The sequence below is a fragment of the Nelumbo lutea genome, chromosome 1, assembly GCF_056320005.1.
Source record: "Nelumbo lutea isolate HS-2025 chromosome 1, American lotus-T2T, whole genome shotgun sequence".
Taxonomy (NCBI): Eukaryota; Viridiplantae; Streptophyta; class Magnoliopsida; order Proteales; family Nelumbonaceae; genus Nelumbo; species Nelumbo lutea.
Window position 1 is genome coordinate 18293014 of NC_142684.1, and position 25315 is coordinate 18318328.

Here is a 25315-nt window from a genome sequence, read left to right on the forward strand (position 1 = left end):
CTCTTCAATTTTATTGACACTGAGAAGGTTCCCAATTAATTCTTCTTCATACTCCCAGTCTTCATTTCTCCACGAAGTAATAATTCCCCCTGAAGCTCCCCACAATTGTGCAAAGGTCCAACTCAAATTTCTTGTTGAGCAAATGCTCCTAACCCATTTCTTGTCCACCTCAGACAATTTTGATTCATGTATTAAGACCACATCTGGCTTTTCTCTTCTCAAGAAGTCTTTGGTCACTCACCTTTTCTTTGAATTCCCCACACCTCTTACATTACAGCTTATTAACTTCATGGACAAACATTTCAGGTAGCTCTAACCAAACCACCCTCTTTACTCTTTTTTTCTATCCTTCCTACCCCCACTCGCTTTATCATAAACCACCCCACTCTTCAACCTCTCCACCTCACTCAACTTTTTCTTTTTTTTTTAAGATCAATAACACCAGCTTCATTAAATTAAAAGAAAAGAGGGAATATGGATACAAGAGGGGAGATATAATATCTTAGCTCCTCAAAAACAGATAACAATGGGAGTGCAAAGAGAAAAGATTAAAAACTAGCCCAAAAAACAGGCTCCCTATTCACTCCTTGCATGGCCAACCCATCCGCAAATGAGTTGGCATTCCTCTTCACCCAGCTGTACTAAGTCTCAATGTCCCTACCCAGCCATAAGAACTGTTTTTTCATTGTTAAAGTTCCACAAACCACTGTCCTCTGTCTTCAACCAACTAACCACCACCTTCGAATCACCTTCCAGGATCAAACGACTGATATTTAATTCCTTTGCTCTTCGAATCCCTTCAAGCGCTGCAAGGATCTCAGCCCTAAGAGAGTCACCTTCTTCAATAGGGCCAGAGAATAAAGCAATAACAATTCCTTCCTCATTCCTGAAGACTCCTTCAATTTCCGAGGGCCCTGGATTCCTTACACTGCTGCAATCAAAATTCAGCCTTATAAAGCCCGAGGGGGGAGGGGACCAAAACGGACAAAGAGTCCTCTTGCATCTAGCATTGGAAGCAATCTCTTTCCAGTTTCTTAGCAAGTCATCCATAGGAAAATCTGAAAACAACTCCAAAGATTTTAGCCAGTAGACAACCCTTAAAAGGATTCAATCTAACAATTCTTCCAATGTTCTTTCCTTGTCGGAAAAAATGCGTGAGTTTCTTTCTTCCCACAATGACCAGCATACCGCTGCCCTAATACACCTCCACATAGTCTTCCCTCGCTTCCTAGGCCAACTGAAAAAAGAAGGAGAAAACAAACCTTGGACAGTCTATGGAGGATACCAAGAACACCCAAAACGGGAGAAAACCCACTCCCAAACAGTTTTAGCAGCCTTACAAGAGACCACGAGGTGGTAGTCAGATTCCCCATCAGCTTTACAAAGAGCACATCTATTAGGAAGTAGACAATAGTTGGGTCTCTTTCTCTGAAGTAAGTCTAAAGTGTTGATTCTTTCCAGGAAAATTTCCCAACAAAAAAAACCAACTCGAAGAGGAATAGGCCTGCTCCAAATTTCCTTAACCGGAAAGGACAACCCAAAGGGGATTGGAGGCTGAGTTAAGGTTTCAAAGAATGAAGCACAAGAAAAGGTACCAGAGCTAGAAGGGGTCCAAAATCTGGTGTCTTCCTTAGCAGGGTTTAGGAAGACAATCTCAAGGGAGGCTAGCAAAGTTACCAAGCTATCCATGCCTGTATCCCTAATTGCCCTACACCGGCCTAGGTTCCATCCAGAGCCAGAAGTGGAGGCTGAAGGGACCAAGAAAGAAGATATGGGTTCATTTTTCAAGTCTGATAGAGCATACAAGGAATGAAACTGGTCCTTCAGAGGAGAATCCCCGACCCAAAGTTGTTCCCAGAATTTTATTCGGTTACTAGAGTTTAGACCATACCTGATCCAAGGGGAGAAAACTGGGAGCATATTGTGAATGGATTTCCAAGGAGAATCAGCTGAAGCCCTTGCCAAGATTCCAGGATCCTAGCCATTGTCTTCCAGCCCATGAAGGCTAGCCACAATCTTAGTCCACAATTTATCCCTTTCCAATGAAAACCTCCACAACCATTTCCCTAGTAGAGCCATATTCCTTTTCTTGAAATTACCAATCCCAAGACCTCCTAGTTTTTTACACCTAGTGACCACCTCCCAACTCACCCTATGATTTCTCTTCTCCTCTCTAGGCTCCCACAGAAAGTTCCTTATTAATTTCTCCAAAAGATTGGAAACCTTTGAGGGGATCTTAAACATTGAAAGATAGTAGACAGGTAGGTTAGCTAGGGTAGACCTAATTCGAGTGACTCTCCCACCTAAAGAAAGATAATCTCTTCTAGGCCGCCAGCCTCTTCTCAAACCTCTCCACTACCTAAGCCCAAAAGCTAACACTCTTAGGATTATCTCCTAAAGGGAGGCCCAAGTATGTCAAGGGCCAGTCCGAAATTTAGATTCCGGATCCAATTGAGGTTAGATATTTGCTCAAAGAGTTGTATTGTCAACTTTAGATTCCGGATCCAATTGAAGTTCCCTCCTTCACTGAATAGGATAGTATCATTTGCAAACTGTAGAAGTGTTAAGGGAACCTCCTCCCTTCCTACTCTCCACCCTCTTATCAAATTCCTCGAGTATGCTCTATGGATCAATCTCCCATTCACCAGGATAGAAGAATGACAAGTCCTAACACAACCCCAAATCCACTTACACTACTTGTCTCCAAAACCAAAACTCCTCAACACCTCCATCAAGAAAGACCAATCGACCAAGTCATAAGCCTTCTCCAAATCCAATTTGCAAACCACTCCCTTCTCACTCAACTTTTTCTTCCTCTTCTTAGAAAGCTCTCCTACCTTCTTACTAGAATCTTCCACCTTCTCATTTCCTTCTAGTTTCTTGCCTGAACCCTTCTTCTTCTTCTTTTTCCGTTGTCCTTTTGATTTTCCACTGTATCCACTTTTCTCCACTGTATTGGGAAATTGAATAATCTCCACCTCAACCCTACCCTCTTTAACATTCAGCTCCTCTTCCATTCTGATTCTAAATAGTTCCAAGATCAACTCCCAAATTTTGTCCCCTAGTTCTCTCTCTTCTGCTTCTGAATTTATCTCCCTAACTACCTCTGTCACTTGTCCCGAATCAAACGAATTGGCAGAATTTATAGCTGGGCTGGAATCACCTGTAGGCCAGACACACACGACTTGGGGAAACAGAGTTAGTAACCAAAAACTGAACCTGAAAACAATCCAAACCTTGGGAGGAAGAAGACGCAATATGAGTTGCTGGAATAGCCTGAACCTCTTTTGTTTGACTTTCGCTGGGAATAGGACCCTCGAAATCAAGATTTGGATTGATTGCAGTGGGAAACATACAGTTTATAGCTCTGCTTGGAGGAACTAGATTGCCAACACACACCGTACAAGCACCCATTCCCTAGTCTTTATAAAGGATTGAATCCCCTTTTCTCCCTGTTTCGGTTTTCTCCTCACCCGAGCCTGTTTTCTTTCTTTCCAACTCCTTTCTAGGCTGAACCAACTCTCCTGGAAGTGTACAAGCCTCTTCTTCAAACAGTAACTTTAATCCTGGGTCATCTTCCTCCCCAAACCTTGAACGACATTTACTCTGTATACTACCATAGCTGGATTCTTCAACATACAACTCCTCTTTCAGAGACTCATCATCTACACTTATCCAATCTGAAGCAGAATCCTCCTCTTCTAACCTTGTGCGATTATATCTCGGATTAGGTTTATCTGGGCTGGTGGAGTAAGAGACCAGTCTTGGCTGCCATGCTAAAGTCGGACCAGACAATCGTTTTTCTTTTGAGCCAGTTTCAGACCAATCTGAAGAGGACGAAGATATACCACATCGAATGTCCATGGTCTTTTGAGCCTTGTTCCACCTCACGTGCCTATTTAAGTGGTCACCTGATTTATCTATGGGCTTACTTGATGTTAAAGTCTTATTTCCAGGCCCATCCACTTGAGGTTTAAGACTGGGCCCACCAGTACCCCTCACCTTAACCGTTCGCCCATCCTTATAATTTTGAACCTGATCCAGTCTTTTTAAAAGTTTAGTATTGGTTCCCTGACTACAGGCTTGGGCCATATCAAATGACAATCCACCTGGTGCTGTTCCAATCTATCTCCACCTGTCCCCACCTTTGGACACTTGTTCAAATTCAAAATGTCTTATGATAGACTTTCTCCACCTTTGGACGCTATTACCTGAGCAAAAGTCCTAACCAGTCCTCTAGTTTGCTAATTAAAGTGGAAGGTTGGGGTACTGTTTTCCTATTCCTTGCTTTTACAGTTTCCTTCCCAATGTTAACTATTAGACAATTATGCCCTTATCTCTAATCAGATTGATGTACTTATTGACATTTATTGTAAATGAATAAAGTGCATAATTGGTTCATGTTATTTTGGTGTGTTTCTGTGTAATACCCTTAAACTAAACACTAATGAGACTCGTGCTAGTTTAGAATTTTGAAACCCTGAACCAGACCAAATTCCAGCATTACCCTGGACCTTGGAGATAGATGGGCTAAACTGGAAAGTTACACCTGACCCCTAGACTCGATTATGATACTACACTAGATTAGGCTGCCTTTGATATGCCAATCAGTAAGATCCTTAATAGGGTCAAAACCTGGGTATGTTGGGGTAGTTCGAGAATTCATTTGAGTGGGTGATCATAGTGATAGGATCAGCCCCTTGGTCGGACAAAGTGAATGATCGGGGAATGCATTCTCTCTGATGGAAACCTAAACTGTTGGCAGTTGATTTCAAAGTGTTGAGATTTGTTTTGCAAAATATATTTATATAGAGATATACATATATATTATGGTTTCACAAAATGTTTGCAAAATGTTTTAATTCCCGAGATCCATGTGGGTAGAGAGTGCAACACTGTACCTTGTAGCTGAGGGAGATGTCCTCTCTTGTCGGGTAGTGTTTGATCATTATGGGCTGAGAGGTTAAGTGTAAGACCATTGAGGGTTGTACCTGATGGGCTAATCTTGCATCTGCCCACAGTCCTTGGGCCTTCATAAGGTGGCTGGACCCAATGACCATTTAGTGTAAATGTTGGGCCCATTAAGAGCCCATATTGATGGACTAAGGGGTTCACTGTGTTCTGCAGTGAATTTGGCCAGGCCTTGTGTAAATGTTCAAGACTGCTATCAGTCTTGAGCACTAATAAATTTCAGGTTCGAAAAGGAGAGGAAGTATAGAGGAAAGAGGAGAAAGAGTAGTGAGAGAGCAGTAGAGCACAAACTTTGAAAGGAATGACAAAATCTCAATGTTCTGCTGCCGCCACTTCTATTTAATATTTATAGGTTATGCTAGTTACATGAAAGGACACATCTGCCCTTGGTATTTACATAACACATAACAATATAAAACTGAAAAATAAATAACTAGAATAACAGATTGACCATCAGCTAACCTTAGGATGACTAGGTACATTCTACCCTACGGACAGAGTGGAACCACAACTGTGGGGCCCACATCAGTGTTCTCTACACCTTGTAACAAAGGCTGGGCTGAACCCATGTGGCTGATGTGTAGATCAATGCTAGGGTCCCACGCCATACAAAGAGAGCCAAACTAGCCAGCATTTAAAGGGTAAAGTGAGCACTGTGACTTAATGGGCCTAAGGCCCATTTCGAACTGGGCGAATTTGGGTTTATAACCTGATTAGGATTAGCAGTTGGATAAGATAAGTCTTATCCAACTTGAGGGTCCAGATCCAAATATTAGATTTGGATCAAGAAACTCATTCCTAATCGGGTTAGGAAGCTGATCCAGAGAAGGTTATAAATAAGGGGGCGAATTCTATAGAGAGACCAATTCTTCTTTGCAATCTTTTTCTTCCTTTGCTCTTGCCGCCCTGCCTAGTTTGATCTCCACCTCTTGGAGTGATCAAGAACTGTTCTTGATATTGTTTCTTGGTGAAGAAACAATCTGAAGTCGTGCTCACACAACCCTACACGATTCTTGCTGAAGAATCACAGGTTAACACTTATTGCTGATCTTGCCTCAACATTCGCTTTGTCATCTTCAGTGGAGGCGGATTTGGTAACCTCTTTGGGCATGAACACCTACATTGGGAGGAGCTTTTTGCGTGGATTCCGTATTAGGTATTCCTCTCCCTAATCTTGGTTTCAGATTTGGTTCGGTTTGTTTCAAGAGCGAACCTTGAAAAATGCAGTTTTTCTAAATCAGGGAATAGGATTCCCGGATGGGAGAAAGAAATTTTTGAAATTTTGCCCAACCACCCTGCATGGTTCAGCCATCCATATGATGGATCTCCCATCCCTCTATTAAATTAACTCGAACCTTAGAAGCCATGTCATCTTCTTCTTCCCTGCTCCTCCCTAATCTCCACCATCTAGCTTCTGTAGATGTTGCAATCCAAACCCTGAGTTCTACATTATCTGAAGTTAATTCCAAAGACCTTGGGATAAGATTTGGCTTTGCTCCAGCTACATTAATCTGCACAGCACTCAGGTTGGAAGCATCAAAGGAAACCATCTCGCCTCCACATAGATTAGCAACTTTCCTGAATACCTCCATCTTCCATAGATGGAAAGGCAACCCAATAATTTTCAGATTGATAAGTTCTGTGGGTTCTACCAACTGTACATTGCATAAAGGCTTCCATTTCTCCAACACCACCACACCTTGCTCTGTTACAGCCGAAACAGTAGCAAAATCCAGAGGAATCCCCTGAAAATACACTACAGCCTTATGGTCGTCAAAGGGAGAAATCTGCAACACCTCTGTAGTCTTCAATATCTGTTGGACTTCTTCTCCTAGTCTCCCCCAATCTTTTACTTTCTTGTTTACTGAGAGGACAAGTTTAAGCTGCCAATCCTCTTTAGGTTTGTTCACCCACAATTTCACCAAACCTAGTCCAGCATCAATTTGCAATTTACTTTCCATCCCTATCTCCTCCTCTCCTGGGATCTCCCTGAAAACTTTCCCTGACTGCCCTTCAGATTGTTCCTTAATTTTTTGACCATCTTTTAGGGCACCTTCTCTGTCATTAGTTACCACCATAAACTCCTGAATTGCTTCTACTAACTAGTCCCATCCCGAGGCCTCCCTTCCTTCAGGGAAACAGGTAAACTGCTTCAGCCCCTCACCAAAGTGTTCCTGCACTCCCAAAAACCTCCCGTACTTGTTCTCTTTTCTTTCAGCTACGTACTTCCTGTTCTGTTCCAATAGACAGCACCTCCATTCCCTTGATTTTTCTGTTATTTTAGCTCCATCGAGAACTCCTTGGAACCATAGTACCGCCCTTCCTTCGAGAAGCAAAGAAGCTTTCCTCGATTCTACAATCTTTAGAGAGAGTCCATTTCTAGTCCAGATTTCTTCCAAGATGAAAAGTCTTCGCTTCCACCTTCAACACTTTCTTCCATGTTTTAGCTCGCAGGAACTGACCTTCCCTCCCTCTTTCCAAGCTTCCCTTGCTGACCTTCCCTCCCTTCATGTGCTCTCAGTTCACGACCTGAGAGGGTTTTTCTGTTTGATATCACTGAATCTGTATTTTTAAGCCAACCTACCACCACCTTGGAGTCCCCTTCTATCACCAAGCACTCCATCACTATCTCTCTTGCAATCTGTACACCTTGTAGGACTGCATATAGTTCAGCCCTTAAAAGAGTCTCCATTCCCTATCAGTCCTGAGTAGAGTGCTCTCAGATTCCCATCCTTGTCTCTGATGGTTTTTCCAATTCCAGATAGTCCTGGGTTGCCTCAACTACTCCCATCAAAGTTTAGTTTCATGAAGCCTTCCATGGGTGGTGTCCAAATGAGTCGTGTTTTAGCCTTTTGTACTGAACTAGAAGCTATTGAAAACCAATTCCTCCAAATGTCATCAAAGGAGAAACTTTTAAACAGTTTCATAGTTTGTAGCCAATGTATAGTTCTAGCCAAAACACAATCCGTAATTTGCTGCTTACTTCTCTCCTTCTCTTGGAAGATTCTGGCATTTCTTTCTTCCCATAAATTCCAAACCACTACTGCTCTAGCACATCTCCACGTCGTTCTTCACCTTTTCTTCGTCCAAGTAAATGTAGATGGATCAAACAGAAATTTAATCTCCAATGGCATATTCCACCTGCACCCAAATAAAGAGAAAATCCACTCCAAATTTTTGCAGTAAAAGAACAGGAAATAAATAGCTGAAAACAAGATTCACCATCAAACTTACACAGAGTGCACCAATTCGGGGAAATACTAAAAAAAGGCCTCTTCTTTTGCAAATAGTCCAAAGTGTTAATTTTCCCATATACCATTTCCCAACAGAAAGCCTTGATTTTAGGGGGGATCAGCTGAAACCAAACTTCCTTCTAAGGAAACAACGGAGAAGAAGAGGACTGGCAAAGAGCTTTAAAGAAAGAGGCACAAGAGAAGAAACCTTTAGGATTTGGTAACCAAACTCTCTTGTCTGGTTTAGAGGGTTCAAGGAAAACATTATCCAAACATAAGAGAAGCTCTGTCAAACAGGAGGCTTCTTCATCCCTCAGCCCCCTTCGAAACCCAAAATCCCAATTAAGATTCAAAGGTGAAGTATAAAGGACTAAAAGGCTTGAAATCACCTTATTTTTGTATAAGGAAATGGAGTACAAGGAAGGAAACAAGTCCTTTAGGGGTCAGTCATCAAGGCAAATATCTTCCCAAAAGCAGATTAGGTTCCCTGAACAAGCATCCTACCTGATAAAATTGAGGAATTGAGGAAGTACGTTGTGGATTGTTTTCCAAGGTGTTGTCAAAGTAGCCTGATATGATACACCAACATCCCAACTACTCTCCAATCTCCCATGAATACTATCCACTACTTCAGCCCACAAATTTTCTTGCTCAAGTGACCACCTCCATAACCATTTTCCTAAAAGAGCTGTGCTTTTCTTTCGCAAATTCCCAAGACCTAATCCACCCTCTTCCTTACTTTTGCACACAATACCCCAATTGATTAAGTGGTCTTTTCTTGTCTCTCCTGGCTTCCAAAGGAAATCCCTCATAATTTTTTCTAACTTCTTTTCTTCCCTTGGAGGGATCCTAAAAACAGAGAGGAAATAGATAGGTAAGTTAGCCAAAGTTGATCTTATCAGGTAATCCTCCCTCCTAAAGAGATGTAGCTCCTCTTCCAAGCGGCTAGTCTCTAACCACATCTTTCTACAACTGGGTTCCAGAATCTACTTTCCTTAGGGTTGGCTCCTAGGGAAGTCCTAAGTAGGTCAAAGGCTAAGGGGTAATTTGACACTCTAAGCACCTCCGTGACCAAACTTATGACACTCTCCTCCATATTAATCCTTGCTACACAACTTTTGTCTAAATTGATTTTCAGGTTGGACACCTTTTCGAACCATTGAATTGGTTCTTTTAGTTTCCTCACACTCCTAGGTCTCCCCCTTCACAAAAAATTATGATATCGTCTGCAAATTGGAGGTGAGTAACTGGGACCTTGTTTCTGCCCACTCTCCAACCCTTAACTTCATCTTCCTTATCTACCTTAGAGAGAAGTCTACTGAAAACATCCACCACTAAAGTAAAAAGAAAAGGAGAGAGAGGGTCTCCTTGCCTTAAACCTCTATAGGCTGGAAATAAATCTTTCACCACTCCATTAAGAAGGATGGAAAAATGACAAGACTGAACACATCCAAATACCCAATTGCACCACCTCTCCCCAAACCCCCGTTGTTGCATTACTTCTAGTAAGAAGTTCCAGTCCACCAAGTCATAAGTCTTTCCTAAATCCAATTTGCATACAAATCCTTCCTTCCTAGATCTCTTCGTTTCTTCTATACATTCATTGGCTATCAGGATTTGATAAAAAATTTGTCTCCCTTGAACAAAGGCTCCTTGGAATTGACTTATGAGAGAGTGGAGTATTTCTTTAATCCTCAAAGATAGGACTTTGGCAATTATTTTATAGGTACTGGTCACCAAACTAATGGGTCAGAAATCCTTAGGTTGACTAGCCTAAGGTTTTTTGGGAATAAAAGCCAAGAAGGTTGCATTGACTCCACGGCTAACAATATGTGTATTTGAGAATTCCTTGAATACTTCAAGCAAATCATCTTTCAAACTTCCCAACAATCTTGATAGAAAGCCATTGTGAAGCCGTTTGAACCCAGTGCTTTAGATTTGTTTGTGAAAAACACTGCCTTTTTTATTTCCCCCTCCTCAAAGTCCCTTTCCAACCATCTTGCTGCCTCCTCTTCTAGTAGGGGTCACTCTAGTCCTTCTAAACTCAATCTCTCCTCCAAAGGTCTTCTATAAAGGGATTTAAAATGGTCCACAAAGTTTCTGGTTATTTCATCCTGATTAGATATCACTTCCCCATTAATTTCCAATCTAGCCACAAAATTCTTATGCCTTCTACCATTGGCCATCGCATGGAAGAATTTTGTATTACCATTCCCCTCTTTTATCCACTTATGTCTTGACTTTTGTCTCCAACAAATTTCCTCTCTACTAAGAACTTCCTCCAAATCTTTCTTCAATTTCCATCTTGATTCCCTTTCTTCCTCATTAAGAATTCTTTCATTCTCCAACTTGTCCAATTCCTCAACCTGAGATGTGAGAGTAAGCTTCCTTTCTTCAAATCTTCCAAAATGGTCCCTATTCCACTCCTTTATCTTTGCCCTCAACCTTTGCAACTTCTTATGGAATTTGATTCCCTCCCACCTTACCCCCCTTAGGTCCTCCTTCCACCACTCCTCAACTCTGCGAACAAAATTTGGATGTGTCAACCACATATTTTCAAATCTAAATGGAGTATGACCATTTAGAAAAATTTCTGATCCTATTCTAATGGGGTGGTGATCTGAAGTGACTTTAGGCAACGCTCTAGACACCAAATCTTCCCAATGGTTCTCCCAACCCACATTAAACAAAAATCTGTCCAGCTTTGAACATAGTGGATTTTCTTGAAAGTTGGACCAAGTAAAGCTGGTATGCATAAGAGGGATCTCCTTCAGCTCTCACCTGTCTATAAACTCATTAAATCTCCTCATACTGGTGGTTATTTACTGTTTGGGGTTAGAAGTTTCATTAGAGAACCTTATGACATTGAAATCCTCTCCCATACACCAAGCACCCTCCCACAAACCCCATATTGCATACAATTCCTCCCAAAGCTCATTTCTTTCCTTGTGCCTATATGGTCCATAAACATTAGTTAATACCCAGGAAAACCCATCATTCACATTCTTAAACTTTACTGATACAGTGTATTTGCCAATCAGCTCCTCCATTGATTCCAGTACCTCATCTTTCCATAGAATCACCATTACCCCCTGAAGACCTCCAGGAAGGAGCCTCAATCCATCCTATGCCTCTTGATCCCCACTTTGTTCTACATGGATGCTTCATTTGGCGGAGGGATGGCAATTTGGGCAGAGAAGTTCGGAAGTGTTACGAAAATCTTATACATGCTTTGTGTGTGTGCATGTGTGGGTAGGGTATTTCAAAAACTGAATTAGCTGAGGCTTTATGTAATTAACTGATATCTGCGGCCACTTTTCTTTTTAGTTGTTCATTTCACCAAATTGATACAGAAAATATGAGCATATTCCCTTTGGGTTGGTATTATGTAACTTTTTTTTTGGATAAATGATTGAGAGATTTTATTAATCAGAAACTGTTAGTTACAAGCAACCCAAGGAGAGGCACAAGGTGCAACCCTTCCTAGGAGATAACATACAACTTTCAAACTCAATTAAAACAAGTCACAAAGTAGCCCAAAAAGGACAATCCCGAGAAGCCCCTTGTTTAGCTAATGAATCAGCTACAGCATTTGCCGATCTGCTCATCCACTGAACAGTAACTCTTTAGCCATTTCACTTTCTTGAATAGATCTCTATAACCCCAAATGGCGGAAGTACTGAACAATCTGGATAACCCCAAGGGGGTCGAGCCAAGCTGGCTCGCAATCTGGATTCCTTGAACAGCAGCTAGTACTTCTGCCCTTGTAGAATCACCCACTCCTACAGGTCCTGGCTCGCCTTCAATTATGTAACTTATTTATATGCTTGTTTGCTTGCATGCAATTTTTTCTCTGCTGTGCTTTTTCTTGAAGTCTTTTGTTATCTTTACCTTTTTGTTCAGGCATTCTTAAGATTTATTTTGTTCATTTTTATTTTCTAATAAAGAATCTTAATTTTATTCTATTGCAGAACTTGAACTCTTGAACTTTGATGAAGTATTTCTTTTTCAATTCCTTTTTTTGGGGGTGGGTGCATAGTTTAGTAATTTTTATTTTTTTTAAAATTAATAGATATATTTTAATTGTTGTTGATAGGAATCAGGAAATGCCTAGTAATTGCATTGGCAGAAACTTGGTTGATAGGACTCTTCCTGGTTGTCAGCCAAGATGCCTTTGACTATTCTAGGATTTATACTTTGATCTTGGAAATGCCTTTGCAACCACATTCAATAAACTCCAATGTTAACAATAAAAAAAAATGCTTTCACAACCACTAAATTTCTTCTTCCTTTGTGGGAAGTAGGAACTATTTAGGGGTTGCTTTCCTACTAACTTTTCAATTTTACTCGTCAGTCTAACTTTACCATATATATAAATAAACTTATGCTGGTTATGTGTTATTTCAATTTACTTTGCAATTGCAAAAAAAAAAAAAAATTACTTGCAATTATGGTCAATGCTGATTTTAATGCACAATTACCTGGCCTGTACTTTTATGAATATACTTGGTTTTGTCAACTGACTTCCCTCATGTTTGCAGCATTGGGAATTTCTTCTTTGCAGGGGCACGCATATTCTTCCAGTCTTTAGATGCTGCAATATTTTTGTTTTCTCGTGTTTCTGGCATTCCCACTGAAAGTCTTGTTCTACCCATGATTTCCACCAATGACAGGCTTACATTAGGATGTGAGTTATGGGTATGATTATTGATATCTGTCTTCATGTTTTTGTTTAATTCTTTGCATTCACTGCCAAATGTTATTGTACCATAATGTTTTCCTATTGAAAATTGTTGTTTACTGTTTAAAGTTTCAAACTATAGTTCTTGGGATAAGATGGATTGAGAATGTGTTACATGTTCAAATTCTTTGGGCGATTGTTGATTTCTTTGCTCTTAGTTCATCTTTTTGTTTGCATTTTTTAAAGCAGAAGTGCCAAGTAGAAGTAATATGCATTATGTTTAGTTATTATTGGATTGCTGCCTTTAACTTGGAGTCTTGGAAAATGTTTGAAGGGCTCCCCTTTTGTTATATAGCATTGATATTGGATGACATTGGCTGATCCCATGCAATTCAATACCCATGGTATTTATGCTAGTACTTAGCCTATACCAGGTAAATTATATAAATTTTTTTTTGATCAATAACAAACTTCATTAAATTCATCAAAACTTTCAATGATAATTACAAAGAGGAAGACAAAATTTCTTATCTTCCAGTATAACTTGAGCCCCAAGAGAAGGAAAAGAAAAAGAGAAAGAGAAGGAGAAACAGAAAAGATAATTACAATTGTGCCCAGAACATCGACTCCCTCTCCACTCCTTGTTTAGCTAACCCATCAGCAAAAGAATTAGCTGATCTTTTTACCCAACTGATTTTAACCTCCATTTCTCGAGCCAGCCATCTAAATTTCCTCATATTGCTGTAATTCCATACTCCACTGTAGTCTTTATTCAGCCATCCAACCACCACCTCCAAGTCCCCTTCAATTACAAGTTTTCTGATATTCATCTCCTTGGCTTTCTGGATTCCTTCCATAACCGCATGGATCTCGGCTCTGAGAGAGTCACCCACTCCAATTGGGCCTGAGAACATGGCAGAAACAACCCCATTCTCATCCCTGAAAACACCCCCAACCCCTGATTGTCCAGGATTCCCTCTGCAACTCCCATCAAAGTTTAGTTTTATGAAACCCGCAGGGGGGGGGGAGTCCAAGACACATTCATCACTGTTTTGGTCTGGGTACTGTTAGCAATCTTGCCCCAATTCCTCAACATGTCATCCACTGTATAATCTGTGAATAGCTCTAGTGATTTCATCCACTGTATTACCCTTATAAGGATCAAAGCCCTCAATTCATCAATACTTCTCTCTACTTCTGAGAAAATCCTGGCATTTCTTTCTTCCCATAAGGACCAGCAAACCGTAGCCCTCTGTCCTCTCCACATAATCTTGCCCCTTTTCATGTGCCACCTGAAAAAAGGAGAAAACAGATTTTGCAAATTTGATGGAGGGTTCCAACTACACCCAAATAGGGAGAGAGCCCACTCCCAAATAGACTTTGCATATTGGCAAGACACCAGTAGGTGAAAACCCGTCTCCCCATCAGCTTTACAAAGAACACATCAATGAGGGGACAAACAAGTATTGTGTCTCTTCTTTTGGAGCAGATCACTAGTGTTGAATCTTTCCAAAAAGGCTTCCCAACAAAAACTACCAACCCTAGGAGGGATTGGTCTGCACCAAATCTCATGAATAGGAAAAGGGAGGGCTATAGGATTGGTGGACTGGCTTAAAACTTTGAAGAAAGAGGCACAAGAGAAAGAACCGGTGGGGGGTGGGAGTCCAAATTCTAGAGTCCACCTTAGCAAGGTGTAAGAAAATATTGTCAAGAAGCTGAAGGAGACTCGAAATGCTGTCAAGGTCCGAGTCTCTCACAGAGCCGAGATCCATACTAACCATCTGATAATTAGTTATTTTCCTTTAGATTGCTGTCCTTCAATTTTTGTCTAATCAGAGAGGACCAAATTCTTGTAGCACTACATTAGGAAAACTGTCTGTAATCTTTTAATTCTTAATCATATGACAATCTTTGAATGAAATGCTTAAGCAGGTGATTTTAATAATCTGATAACTTTATATTATTGTCTTAGATCCTTTCCCTTTATTTTTGACTGTGCAGAAAGGACCAAGTTCCTAATTGTTGTATTTCAATATGTCTTATATAGAAATCATAGGGACCAACAATTAAGTGCATCCAACTTGGTAAACTATCTAGTCATAAATTCAGCATTAAATCATGTCTTTTAACTCTCTGGTCCATAAATTATTATAGTGGAAATTTAATAGAATATTTCTGTTGTTCATGCAGTGAGAATGGGCCGAATGGACCCTAGTGTTCTTTATTTCTTTTAAGTAGTGTTTAAAAGTTATGTTTCTTAGTCATGGGCCTTATGGGCCTTCTTTTATTTTCTTAAATTATCTCTTTAATGCTGGCCGCCCCATCAAGGGCATCCAAGTAATTGTAGTCAAACTTAGAATTATTAATAAAAGTGATGAAAGGGGGCTAGAGAGAGAGGTTCGAATTCTTCTTTTCTTCTTCCACAACCTATTGCTGAAACTTATTTTCTTCTTCTTTCTCTTTCTCTTTTTTCTTATTTTCTTGCATTATCTGAATTACATTTTCAACTGTTCATGAATGAGATCATTTGATAAATCTGAAAATTCAGATCTGAAAAGTTAAAAATATATTAAGTGTCTGAAATCTGAAAAGAGGCATAGATGCTTTTCTACTTTTTAGAGGCTCTGAATCCATAAGTTTGTTTGTGTTGGATTAACCCTTTACCATCTGAAATTTACTGATTTTACTATTTTACCCCTAGAACATACTATTTGTAAATATTGAGTTCAATTTGCATTATCTCATAAAAAATAAATTTCAACCTCAAAGTAACATTGAAACAATACAAATAAAAAATAAAAAATTAATAATTGATAATTACTAATTAATAAATGAAACGATTAAAATTTAGTAAAAAATAATTAATGTTTAATAATTCCTATTTAGTAAAAATAATTAATAATTAGTAATGTTTAATAAAAAGAATTATTAAATATTAATAAATAATAATTAATGTTTAATAAAAATATTAAAATAATTAATAATTAATAAAAAATATTTATAAATAATAATAATATTATTATTTCTACTCACCGAACCGTCGCTGCAACTTGCAGCGGCGATGGTGGTGGTGGGAAGATAGGAAGGCGAGAGAGAGAGAGAGACCACTTTTTTAAATTGTGAAAGCAAAATTCCGTTTTGATGACTACAGAATGTTGCCAAATCAAGATACATAATCATGGCATATAAAACATATTTCAAGTGAAAATATGGAAGCGAAAGCAAATGTAGAGATATAGAGCAGTAGTTGTTAGTGTGGTCCCACTTCATATTTGTGTTTGTTTTTATGTTATTTTTGTTAGTTGTGTCAGTTTATATATGTTTTTTCTTTCTTATGTAGGTGGCAGGGGTATTAGTGGAATTGTACTGATGTTTAATTGCAAACATATAAATAGATGAGTGGGGCGACAAGTGTAGTCTAACCACACCCTTTTCTCATTCTTTCTTCTCCTTCTCTTCTTCTCTCTTCTTCTCCTCTGTTCTCTGCTATTTTTCTTCTCGTTTCTTATTGAATTCTCATCAGAATAAAAACAGATTACAGTTCTTTTTAGCCTAGTTGGTATCAGAGCCAACCTAGGGTTGATTAGGTTTCTCATGTGGGCCTGATCCAGCCGGTTGCATGAGAACTACCTAGGGCTGGAAGTTCAGCATCATTTTTTTTTGAGAAAGTTTAACCAAGATTTATTGAGAATAAAAGGGGGGGGGGGGGGGGGAACAAGAGGAGATATACAAAACAGCGGGGGGGCAACCCCTGCAAGTTACAAAGGAGGAAGCTTGTCGCTATACAGATGCTCCAAATACACACCAAATTTAGCTAGGCCATCTGCAGTATGATTGTATTCCCTAGGAATCCAAACTAAGTTAACATTCAATCCATCCAAAGAATCCCAAGCTTCAGTCAGATAGTGATAAAGTCTCCAAGGGCCCCCTTTTTTGTCTCTTAATCATTTTATTGTATTTGCTGAATCACCTGTAATGATCAAATTCTGAATACCCAAATTCTTAATTATCCTGATTCCGGTGAGAGCAGCCATCACTTCAGCCTTTGTGGAGTTGGCCCAACCGATTGGGCCACTAAAAGTCCAGCAGATATTGCCCCTTTCGTCCCTTACTGTACCACCAATACCTGCAAAGCCCGGATTGCTTAAGGCACAACCGTCAAAATTAAGGGTTATCACACCTTCACTGATGGAAACGGGATGCCTCAAGGGAGTTTGCTGAGGATGAGGCAGAAACAGGAAGGGGTGAATATTTCTGATAATATCATTGACTGAAAGTCCTTTAAATAGATCTGAATTCACCAACCAAAGGATGCAAAGATAGGTAATATCTGAGATTAAATCCTCCAAGGTTCTGCTTTTATTGTCTGTTTCTTTCATCCCAAACGCCCCACATTACTGCATGAGGCACTGATTGCCAAAAGACTTTACCCCTTTTGCTAAGCCCTATTCCTTGCCATTGATTCAAGTTGTCCATAATGTGTTTTGGAAAAGCCCAGCTGTACCCTGCCATATTCAAGAAATGGGACCATATCCTTTGAGTGAAGCTGCAATGAAGAAGGATGTGATCTGCAGATTCACCCTCGCTGAGACAAAAATACAAACATGAGGAGAAATGGAGCGTCTTCCCAAAATGTTTTTCTGAAGGAGATCACAAGTATTAACTTTCTGGAGACAGGCTTCCCATACAAAGAAGCAAATTCTTGAGGGGATGTGGCTGCACAAAATTTTCTTGTAAGGAAAAGAGGGATGCTGATCTTCAGCAGTCAAAGCCCTGAACATAGACTTAGAAGAGAAATCGCCATTTGGGTGAAGGGTCCATATTCGGGTGTCAGAATGAGAGGGGGATATATAGGCATCTTTGAGGGTTTGGATTAAAGCTATTAAATCAGAAATCTCTGAATCCCTTAGGGGTCTTCTGAGGTGGAGGTTGAACCATTGTGAACGTATAAAACACATAGGAATCTACAAGAAATAACAAAAATGGCATATTTGTAAAAGGCACATGTCTGGGCTGGGGTGCAAGGTGCATGCTTTTTTTTGGAAGGGACCGTGCTTGGGTTCAGGTGAGGTGTATGCCTTAAAATGCACCCAGGAGTGCCTTTTAAGACACTGTTCTTTGGTAGGTAGGAATTTTTTTTGAGCCTTGGTATAGGAATCTTGTATCAAGGTGACAGTAGCATCTCTGGGTCTTTAATGACCCATTGGGGATATAAACTCATCATTCATCACAAGTTGGTGAGGAACTTCTTATATTTTTCCGCCCATACTACTTAACAAGCCAGAATCTCTGCTTTAACCATTGAGGAGGGTTGGCCAATTTTTAGATTGTGTCAAGGAGCAGTAAGTCATCCTTCATGTCTTACTATCTGAAAAGTTTCTAGAGAACTGAACATAAAAAATGACAATCTGAAAAGTTCATTGTTGAAAGGGCCCTCTTTTGTATTTCTATATTTACAACTTCATACCTGAATAGCTTTTTTGTATTGATAGAGCTGCTTGTTAATAGTTTTCATGTTTAACTGAATACCCTGTATGTATAGCTGTTATTTTCTGATGTATACAATGCATTTACCTCTCTCATCCCCCTAAAAAAAATAAAATAAAATAAAAAGAAAAAAGGAAAAAATCCCAGTTCACAATTAAAAAAGAAAAAAGGGAAATTTATACAATAGGAGATGTTGTTCATAACAAGGAAAAAGAACGGAGCATTGTTCTCAAGATTATGTAGAGAATGCTCTTCAACCTTGTCAAATCTAAAAGCACATAAAAGGAGGGAAAGAAAACTTCATAGTTATGAACTTCCATTAACATGATTTGTAGCCTAAAGCTTTCAATATATCTCACTAAAAATTCAGCTCTGTTAAATAGTGTTTTCTTTGCGATACTTCTGCTATTTGTTAACAAGAAAAGTCAAAGAATAATTCAATGACATATGGATATTAGGTGCACCCATGTCCATGTCTCTATTGATCCACCGAAGTGCATACATATGTATTTAATATTGTGCATATATACACGTTTTTGCTAGTGAAGGAACATGGTATGCATATGCTGCTTTCATAAAGGGCTTATTGTTTATTCTCTTCTTTTATATACATGCACAATTGTCCACTGATTATAGTTTCAGATTTATTTATGTATGCCAAAGAATGAACATCATGGAGCATTTTATTTCATAATTGTACATTTATCTTATATTTGACCACCATATTTGACTTTGCATAACTGATAAAAAGAGTTTGAGTAAGCATATAACTATTTGTTCTTTTGAAGTACCTATACAGAAATTTTAACCATACTACTATACCTGTGAGGAGTAAATGCTGAACAAATTTTCCATTTATCTTGTTCAGGAAAAAGCCGTTACCTTGTTTATTCTTTCCTTTAATTATGAGCTTTTTTTTTTTTTTTTCAGGATGGAACTATAATACGTGGTCAGAATGAAATATCTCATCCAACAAAGGGATCTATGGAACCTATAAACAAGGTACACATTTAGCGTTCTTGCCATGATTACTGAACCTATGGGTATGATGAGTTTGTAATTTTTGTCTGAAATTTTAGTGGGACTGGTGACTCTTATCTGTCTCAAATTTTCCTCTCTCTCTCTCTCTCTTTGTAACTTTCTTTTCCTTAAATGGGTATTTATAACACATAATTGAAACTGAAAATGGAATTTTACTAGAACTTCTACATGTCTATTGCTTGATGTTTGACCATGAATGAATATTTTCCATTGGGTGAAAAATTCTTGTTCGAGAGGTTAAGGTCTGCAAGCTAAAGGGCTCCTTGTTCAGTACCTTGGACTTTGGAAAAATATGACAGAAGCTTCTTTGGTTTTAGATTCCTCCATATGCCACATACAAATTTCAATGACTAATGAGTCACTTGTAGTTTCTTATATTGGATATTTGCCAACTAACATTTTTGGGCAAGATGAGGCTAAGTGGACAGGAAAAACTTCGGTATTTAATCAAATTGAAATTGGAATTTTATCTTTGGAGTTGCTGATTACATTGTAATTATGGGGGAGATATTATTCCCAACAATTCCCTACTATCACCAGTTTTATCCTTCAGCTTATTTTTTTTGTCAGTTTTTTTTTTTTGACAAGTGAGGTCAACTATTGTATTGATAAAAAATATGAAGGGGCTGAATCCACATACAAGTTCACATTGGTAATTACAGACCTGTAGAAAAATGATTGAAAAGTCTTCTACAGAAAGCAAAAGTGAGGCATAAAACAGTGCAAACAACATTAAACAAATAAAGATCGACTTATAATCAAGTATTACAAATCTACCATTCATGCACCAATTTTACCCTAAGAATTTGTGGTTCTTTAGTCACAACTCACATATAACAGACACGACAAATAGAATAGTCTCCTCAAGTGTCATTGTGGTTTTAGTGTCCACATGTCTGCCATGGGTACAGTGACCGTTTTGAAGTGTCCAATTAACCTAGATGTCCAGAACTGAATGAGGTTACATACTTGCAGTATTTCCCAGGATTCCTGATTCTTTTCTGAAGGGTGACACAAGTGATGGGAGAGTAATTCCTCAGAAATGTATCTTTAGTCATGCAAGAAACAATAGTACCTTTTTACTTGAGTAAATCTTGAATGAGCTCATGAGCTAATTGCTGGTCGTAATGTTCAGTCTTTCTAGTTCATTGGTTTATGTTCTGTCTTTAGTGGGATTAGAAATTGGACTCATTTTTGTGCTGGATTTGTCTTGATAGGAATGTTCTTCGGTTCAGGCACTTCCTTCAAGAATAAAGCGAGTATTCTACATGTCAAGTGAGGGCAAAAACTTGTTGCATGAGGTGAATGGTGCTTCTTATGATTCATGTTTGATTGGCATATCTATATGATTTTGCAGAGTAAACTTTCCCTGATATGTGCCTTCAAGTTTCATCAATATTATTTTTCTACAGATCGAAAAAAAAGGTCTCCTGATATGTGTACCTATTATTATGCTTAATGATGGTTGTTTAATTTACTATACATTTATGCATTTTTTTTGGGAAAAGAGTTTTATCATTTTGAAAAAAAAAAAGCTTAAGCATCCATTATTTTCATGATTGGAGAATGGTTTCTTTTATTATTTGCAAGGAATGTTTTGCTCATGTACCTATTGTCATGCTTTATGATGGTTGTTGACTTCATTATATATTAGATGCATTGTTTTTTGGAAAAAGAACATGATGTTTGGAAAAAATTATTGCTTAACATTTCATTATTTTGGTGATAGAGGAATGATTTCTTTATTATTTGCAAGGAATATTTTGTTCATGTTCTGGGACTATACTTTTGTCATTGACATATCAAATGGTTATAGTATGGATTTGCATAACACCAGTTATAGGTAGTATTGTAAAATTTTCCGACTGTACAAAGCTTGACAACTAATTTGGATATTCTTTTCTGTTTGTTTTTTGTTTTTTTTTTTTGCTTTTGAAATTTGGGATACAACAAGTAGATAGTAGAAGGGGACTCCAAGGTCATAACAGGGTGGTTGGGAAGTAATGAGGAGGGACAATGGAAGTAGAGAATTGAAACTGAAGAAGCTAAAGAGATATTAAAGGGCTCTGGATTATCATTTGATGGATGCCTAGGTCTGCAAACAGTCTTGTAGATGGGTGAAGGGATGAGAGATCCATCATATGGATGGCCAAACCCTGCAGGAAGGTTGGGCGAAATTTCAAAAATTTCTCTCTCCCATCTGGGAATTGCATTCCCTATTTTAGAAAACTACATTTTCAAGGATCAATCTTGAATTCAAAACTGGACCAGATCTGAAACAAAAAGGGAGGAGAGGGATGCACCTAATACGAAGTGGCAATAACTCCCAATGAAGGTGTTCACGCCTAAGGAGAAGACCAAATCTTGCTTCCACTGAAGATGACACAGTGTGTGGTGAAGCAGGATCAGTAAGATGGTTCTTCAGCAAGAACCAGGGTTCTTCAACAAGAATCGAACAAGGGCTGGTGAGCACGACTTCAGATTGTTTCTTCGGCCAAGAAACAATATCAAGAACCTTTCTTGATCAATTCCTCAAGAGGAGATCGTACTGGGTAGGGATGGCAAGAATAGGGGAGAAGTCTGCAGGTTGCTGTGTTGTGTAACTGAGAAATTTGCCCCCTTATTTATAGCCTTCTCAGGATCAGCCTCCTAATCTAATTAGGAGAGAGTTCCTTAATCCAAATCTAATATTTTGATCTGGACTCTTGAATGGATAAGACTTATCTTATCCTTCAACTAATCCTAATCAGATTACAAATCCTATCTTGTCTCCTTTTAATTAACTAGCTTAAGCCCAGTTCGAATTTGGCTTTAGGCCCATTAAGCTTATGTGCTCACTTACCCCTTAATCTGCTGCCCAGTTGGATCTCTTTGTATGGCGTGGGACCCAAACATTGATCTACACATCAGCCACATGGGTTCAACCCATCTTTGTTACAAGGCCTGTCCGAATTCACTGTAGGAGACAGTGAACCCCTGAGTCCATCACCATGGGCTCTTAATGGGTCCAACATTTACACTAAATGGTCCTTGGGTCCAGCCACCTTATGAAAACCCAAGGACTGTGGGCAGATGCAAGATTAGCTCATCAGGTATTACCCTCAATGGTCTTACACTTAACCTCTCAGCCCATAATGATCAAACATTGCCCAACAAGAGAGGACCTATCTCTCGGCTGCAATGTACAGTGCTGCACTCTCTACTCACATGGATCCCGGGAATTAAAACCTTTTGCAAATATTTTAAAACCATAATATATATATATATATATATATATATATATATATCTATATAAATATATTTTGCAAAACAAATCTCAACGTTTGAAATCAATTGCCGGCAGTTTAGGTTTCCATCAGAGAGTGCATTCCCCTATCATTCACTTTGTCCGACAAAGGGGCTGATCCTGTCACTATGATCACCCACTCAGGTGAATTCTCGGACTGTCCCAACATACCCAGGTTTTGACCCCCTCTAAGGATCTCACTGATTGGCATATCAAAGACAACCCAATTCGACACCTAGTGTAGTACCATAATCGAGTCTAGGGGTCAGGTGTAACATTCCAGTTTTGCCCATCTATCTCCAAGGTCTAGGGCAATACTGGAATTTGGTCCGTTTAGGGTTTCAAGAAAACCCACACTGCATGTACCTCAGGTCTCACCCTGGTGGTTGAGACAAACCACCCCAACCAACTTGGCAGTACATCAGTGTCAGCCTTGGCAGGATAAATCTCCCCAGATACATCCAACGACTATGAAGATTCTAAACTAACACGAGTCTCATAAGTGTCCAGTTTAAGGGTATTACACAGAAACACACCACAATGACATAAATCAATTATATACTTTATTCATTTACAATAAATGTCAAAAGATACATCAATCTGATTGGAGTAAAGGGCATAACTGTTTAACAACTCCCACTTGCACTTAGGTCCAATCGGATAGAAGCCGGAGTCCTACACTTTCCACGTGTTTCTCAAACACTTTTTGTGTAAGTGGCTTAGTCAATGGGTTTGCTAGATTCTCCGCTGACGCTACTTTCTGAATCAGGACGTCCCTCTACCAACTATCTCCCGCAGTACATGGTACTTCCTCTCGATGTGCTTCGACTTCGACTGGGCTCGTGGCTCCTTAGCCTGAGATATAGCTCCATTGTTGTCACACAACAGTGGAATGGGTGATGTGTTGGACGGAACTACTCCTAATTCCTAAATGAACTTCATCCAGATGGCTTCTTTGGCAGCTTCACTTGCCGCAATGCATTCGGCTTCGGTTGTGGAATCTGTGATGGAACCTTGTTTGCTACTTTTCCAGTTAACTACACATGCCTCCCATCGTAAAGATGTACCCAGATGTAGACTTTCTATTATTCGGATCTGACTGGAAATTGACATCAGTATACTCTTGGATCTGTAGTGAATTACCATCGAATACCAGACAAAACTATTTTGTCCTTCGAAGGTATTTCAGTATGTTTTTCACAGCTGTCCAGTGTTCCTATCCTAGGTTAGACTGGTATCTACTTACCACACTCACTGCCTGAGCAATGTCAGGATGAGTGCACAACATGGCATACATGGTGCTCCCTATGGCTGAGGCATATGGAATCTCCTTCATGCCCTCAATCTCCTCAGGAGTCTTGGGAGACATACCCTTGGAGAGAGTGACTCCGTGCCTGAAAGGAATATTTCCTTTCTTGGAGTTCTCCATACTTTATCACTTGACAATTTTGTCAATGCAAGTAGACTGGGGTAATCCTATTATCCTTTTCGATCTATCTCAATAGAGTTGAAGTCCCAAGATATAGGTGGCTTCTCCAAGACCTTTCATGGAGAATTGCTGTGAAAGCCACACTTTCACCGTAGTTAACATTCCTACATCATTCCCAATGAGTAGAATGTCTTCTACATACAGAACCAAGAACGTAACCCTATCCCCATTGGTTTTCCTATAAACACAGGGCTCATCCGAATTTTGTTCAAAGTCAAACTATTTGACAGTAGAGTCAAACTGGATGTTCCAACTCCTAGAAGCCTGCTTCAGTCCATATATGGATCGGTTAAGTTTGCATACCATGTGTTCCTGACCTGCAACAATGAATCCTTGCGGTTGCTGCATATAGATATCTTCAGTAAGATCTCCATTCAGGAACGCGGTTTTAACATCCATTTGCCAAATCTCGTAGTTATGGTATGCTGCTACAGTTAGCAAGATCCTAATAGACTTTAGCATAGCCACTGGCGAAAAGGTCTCCTCAAGACGAGCTTTATAGGTCTCAATGTTACCATCTGGGCCCCTCTTCCTCTTGTAAATCCACTTGCAACCAATTGCTTTCACCCCAGAGGGTGGGTCCACAAGAGTCCAAACCTTGTTGGTCTCCATCGAGTCCATCTCGACTTTCATGGCATCTACCCACTTCAGGGAATCTATGTCCAACATAGCTTCCACATAAGTTGTGGGATCCTCCTCACTTGTCGTGGCTTCCACCAAGTAACTTTCTTGGTCATAGAACTAGAGGCCTGGATACCCGGGTAGACCTTCTAGGTTGAGTATCTGGAGCTTGTGGGACATCTCCCACTACTCCTGGGCTCTCCTCATCAAGAACAACTTCTTGCTGAAGATTCTACAGGATGTAATCTTCTTTTAAGAAATAGGCATTTCGACTGTAAAACACTTTTTGTTCTTTCGGATCATAGAATAGGTAACCTACAGAGCCTTTGGGGTAACCTACAAATAGGCAATTACTGGTCTTAGATTCCAATTTGTCAGCACTAGTTCTTTTAACATGTTCCGAACAACCCCAAATTTTCAAGTGTCTCACACTTGGTTTCTTACCGGTCAAAAGCTCATAGGGAGCTTTCGGAATGGATTTGGTTGGAACCCGATTCAGCACGTAA

At 39.4% G+C, this 25315-nt stretch overlaps 1 protein-coding gene across 4 annotated transcripts in view; it reads left to right on the forward strand.

The window, feature by feature from the left end:
- MEE18 (maternal effect embryo arrest 18) overlaps nt 1–25315 on the forward strand; it is a 65052-nt gene that overhangs the window by 20809 nt on the left and 18928 nt on the right. For all 4 annotated transcript variants that reach the window (XM_088966461.1, XM_088966462.1, XM_088966464.1 and 1 more), the window contains exons 6-8: nt 12746–12902; nt 19303–19374; nt 20631–20714. In XM_088966461.1, the coding sequence (XP_088822587.1) occupies nt 12746–12902; nt 19303–19374; nt 20631–20714 (313 nt within the window). The remainder of the gene's footprint in view (nt 1–12745; nt 12903–19302; nt 19375–20630; nt 20715–25315) is intronic.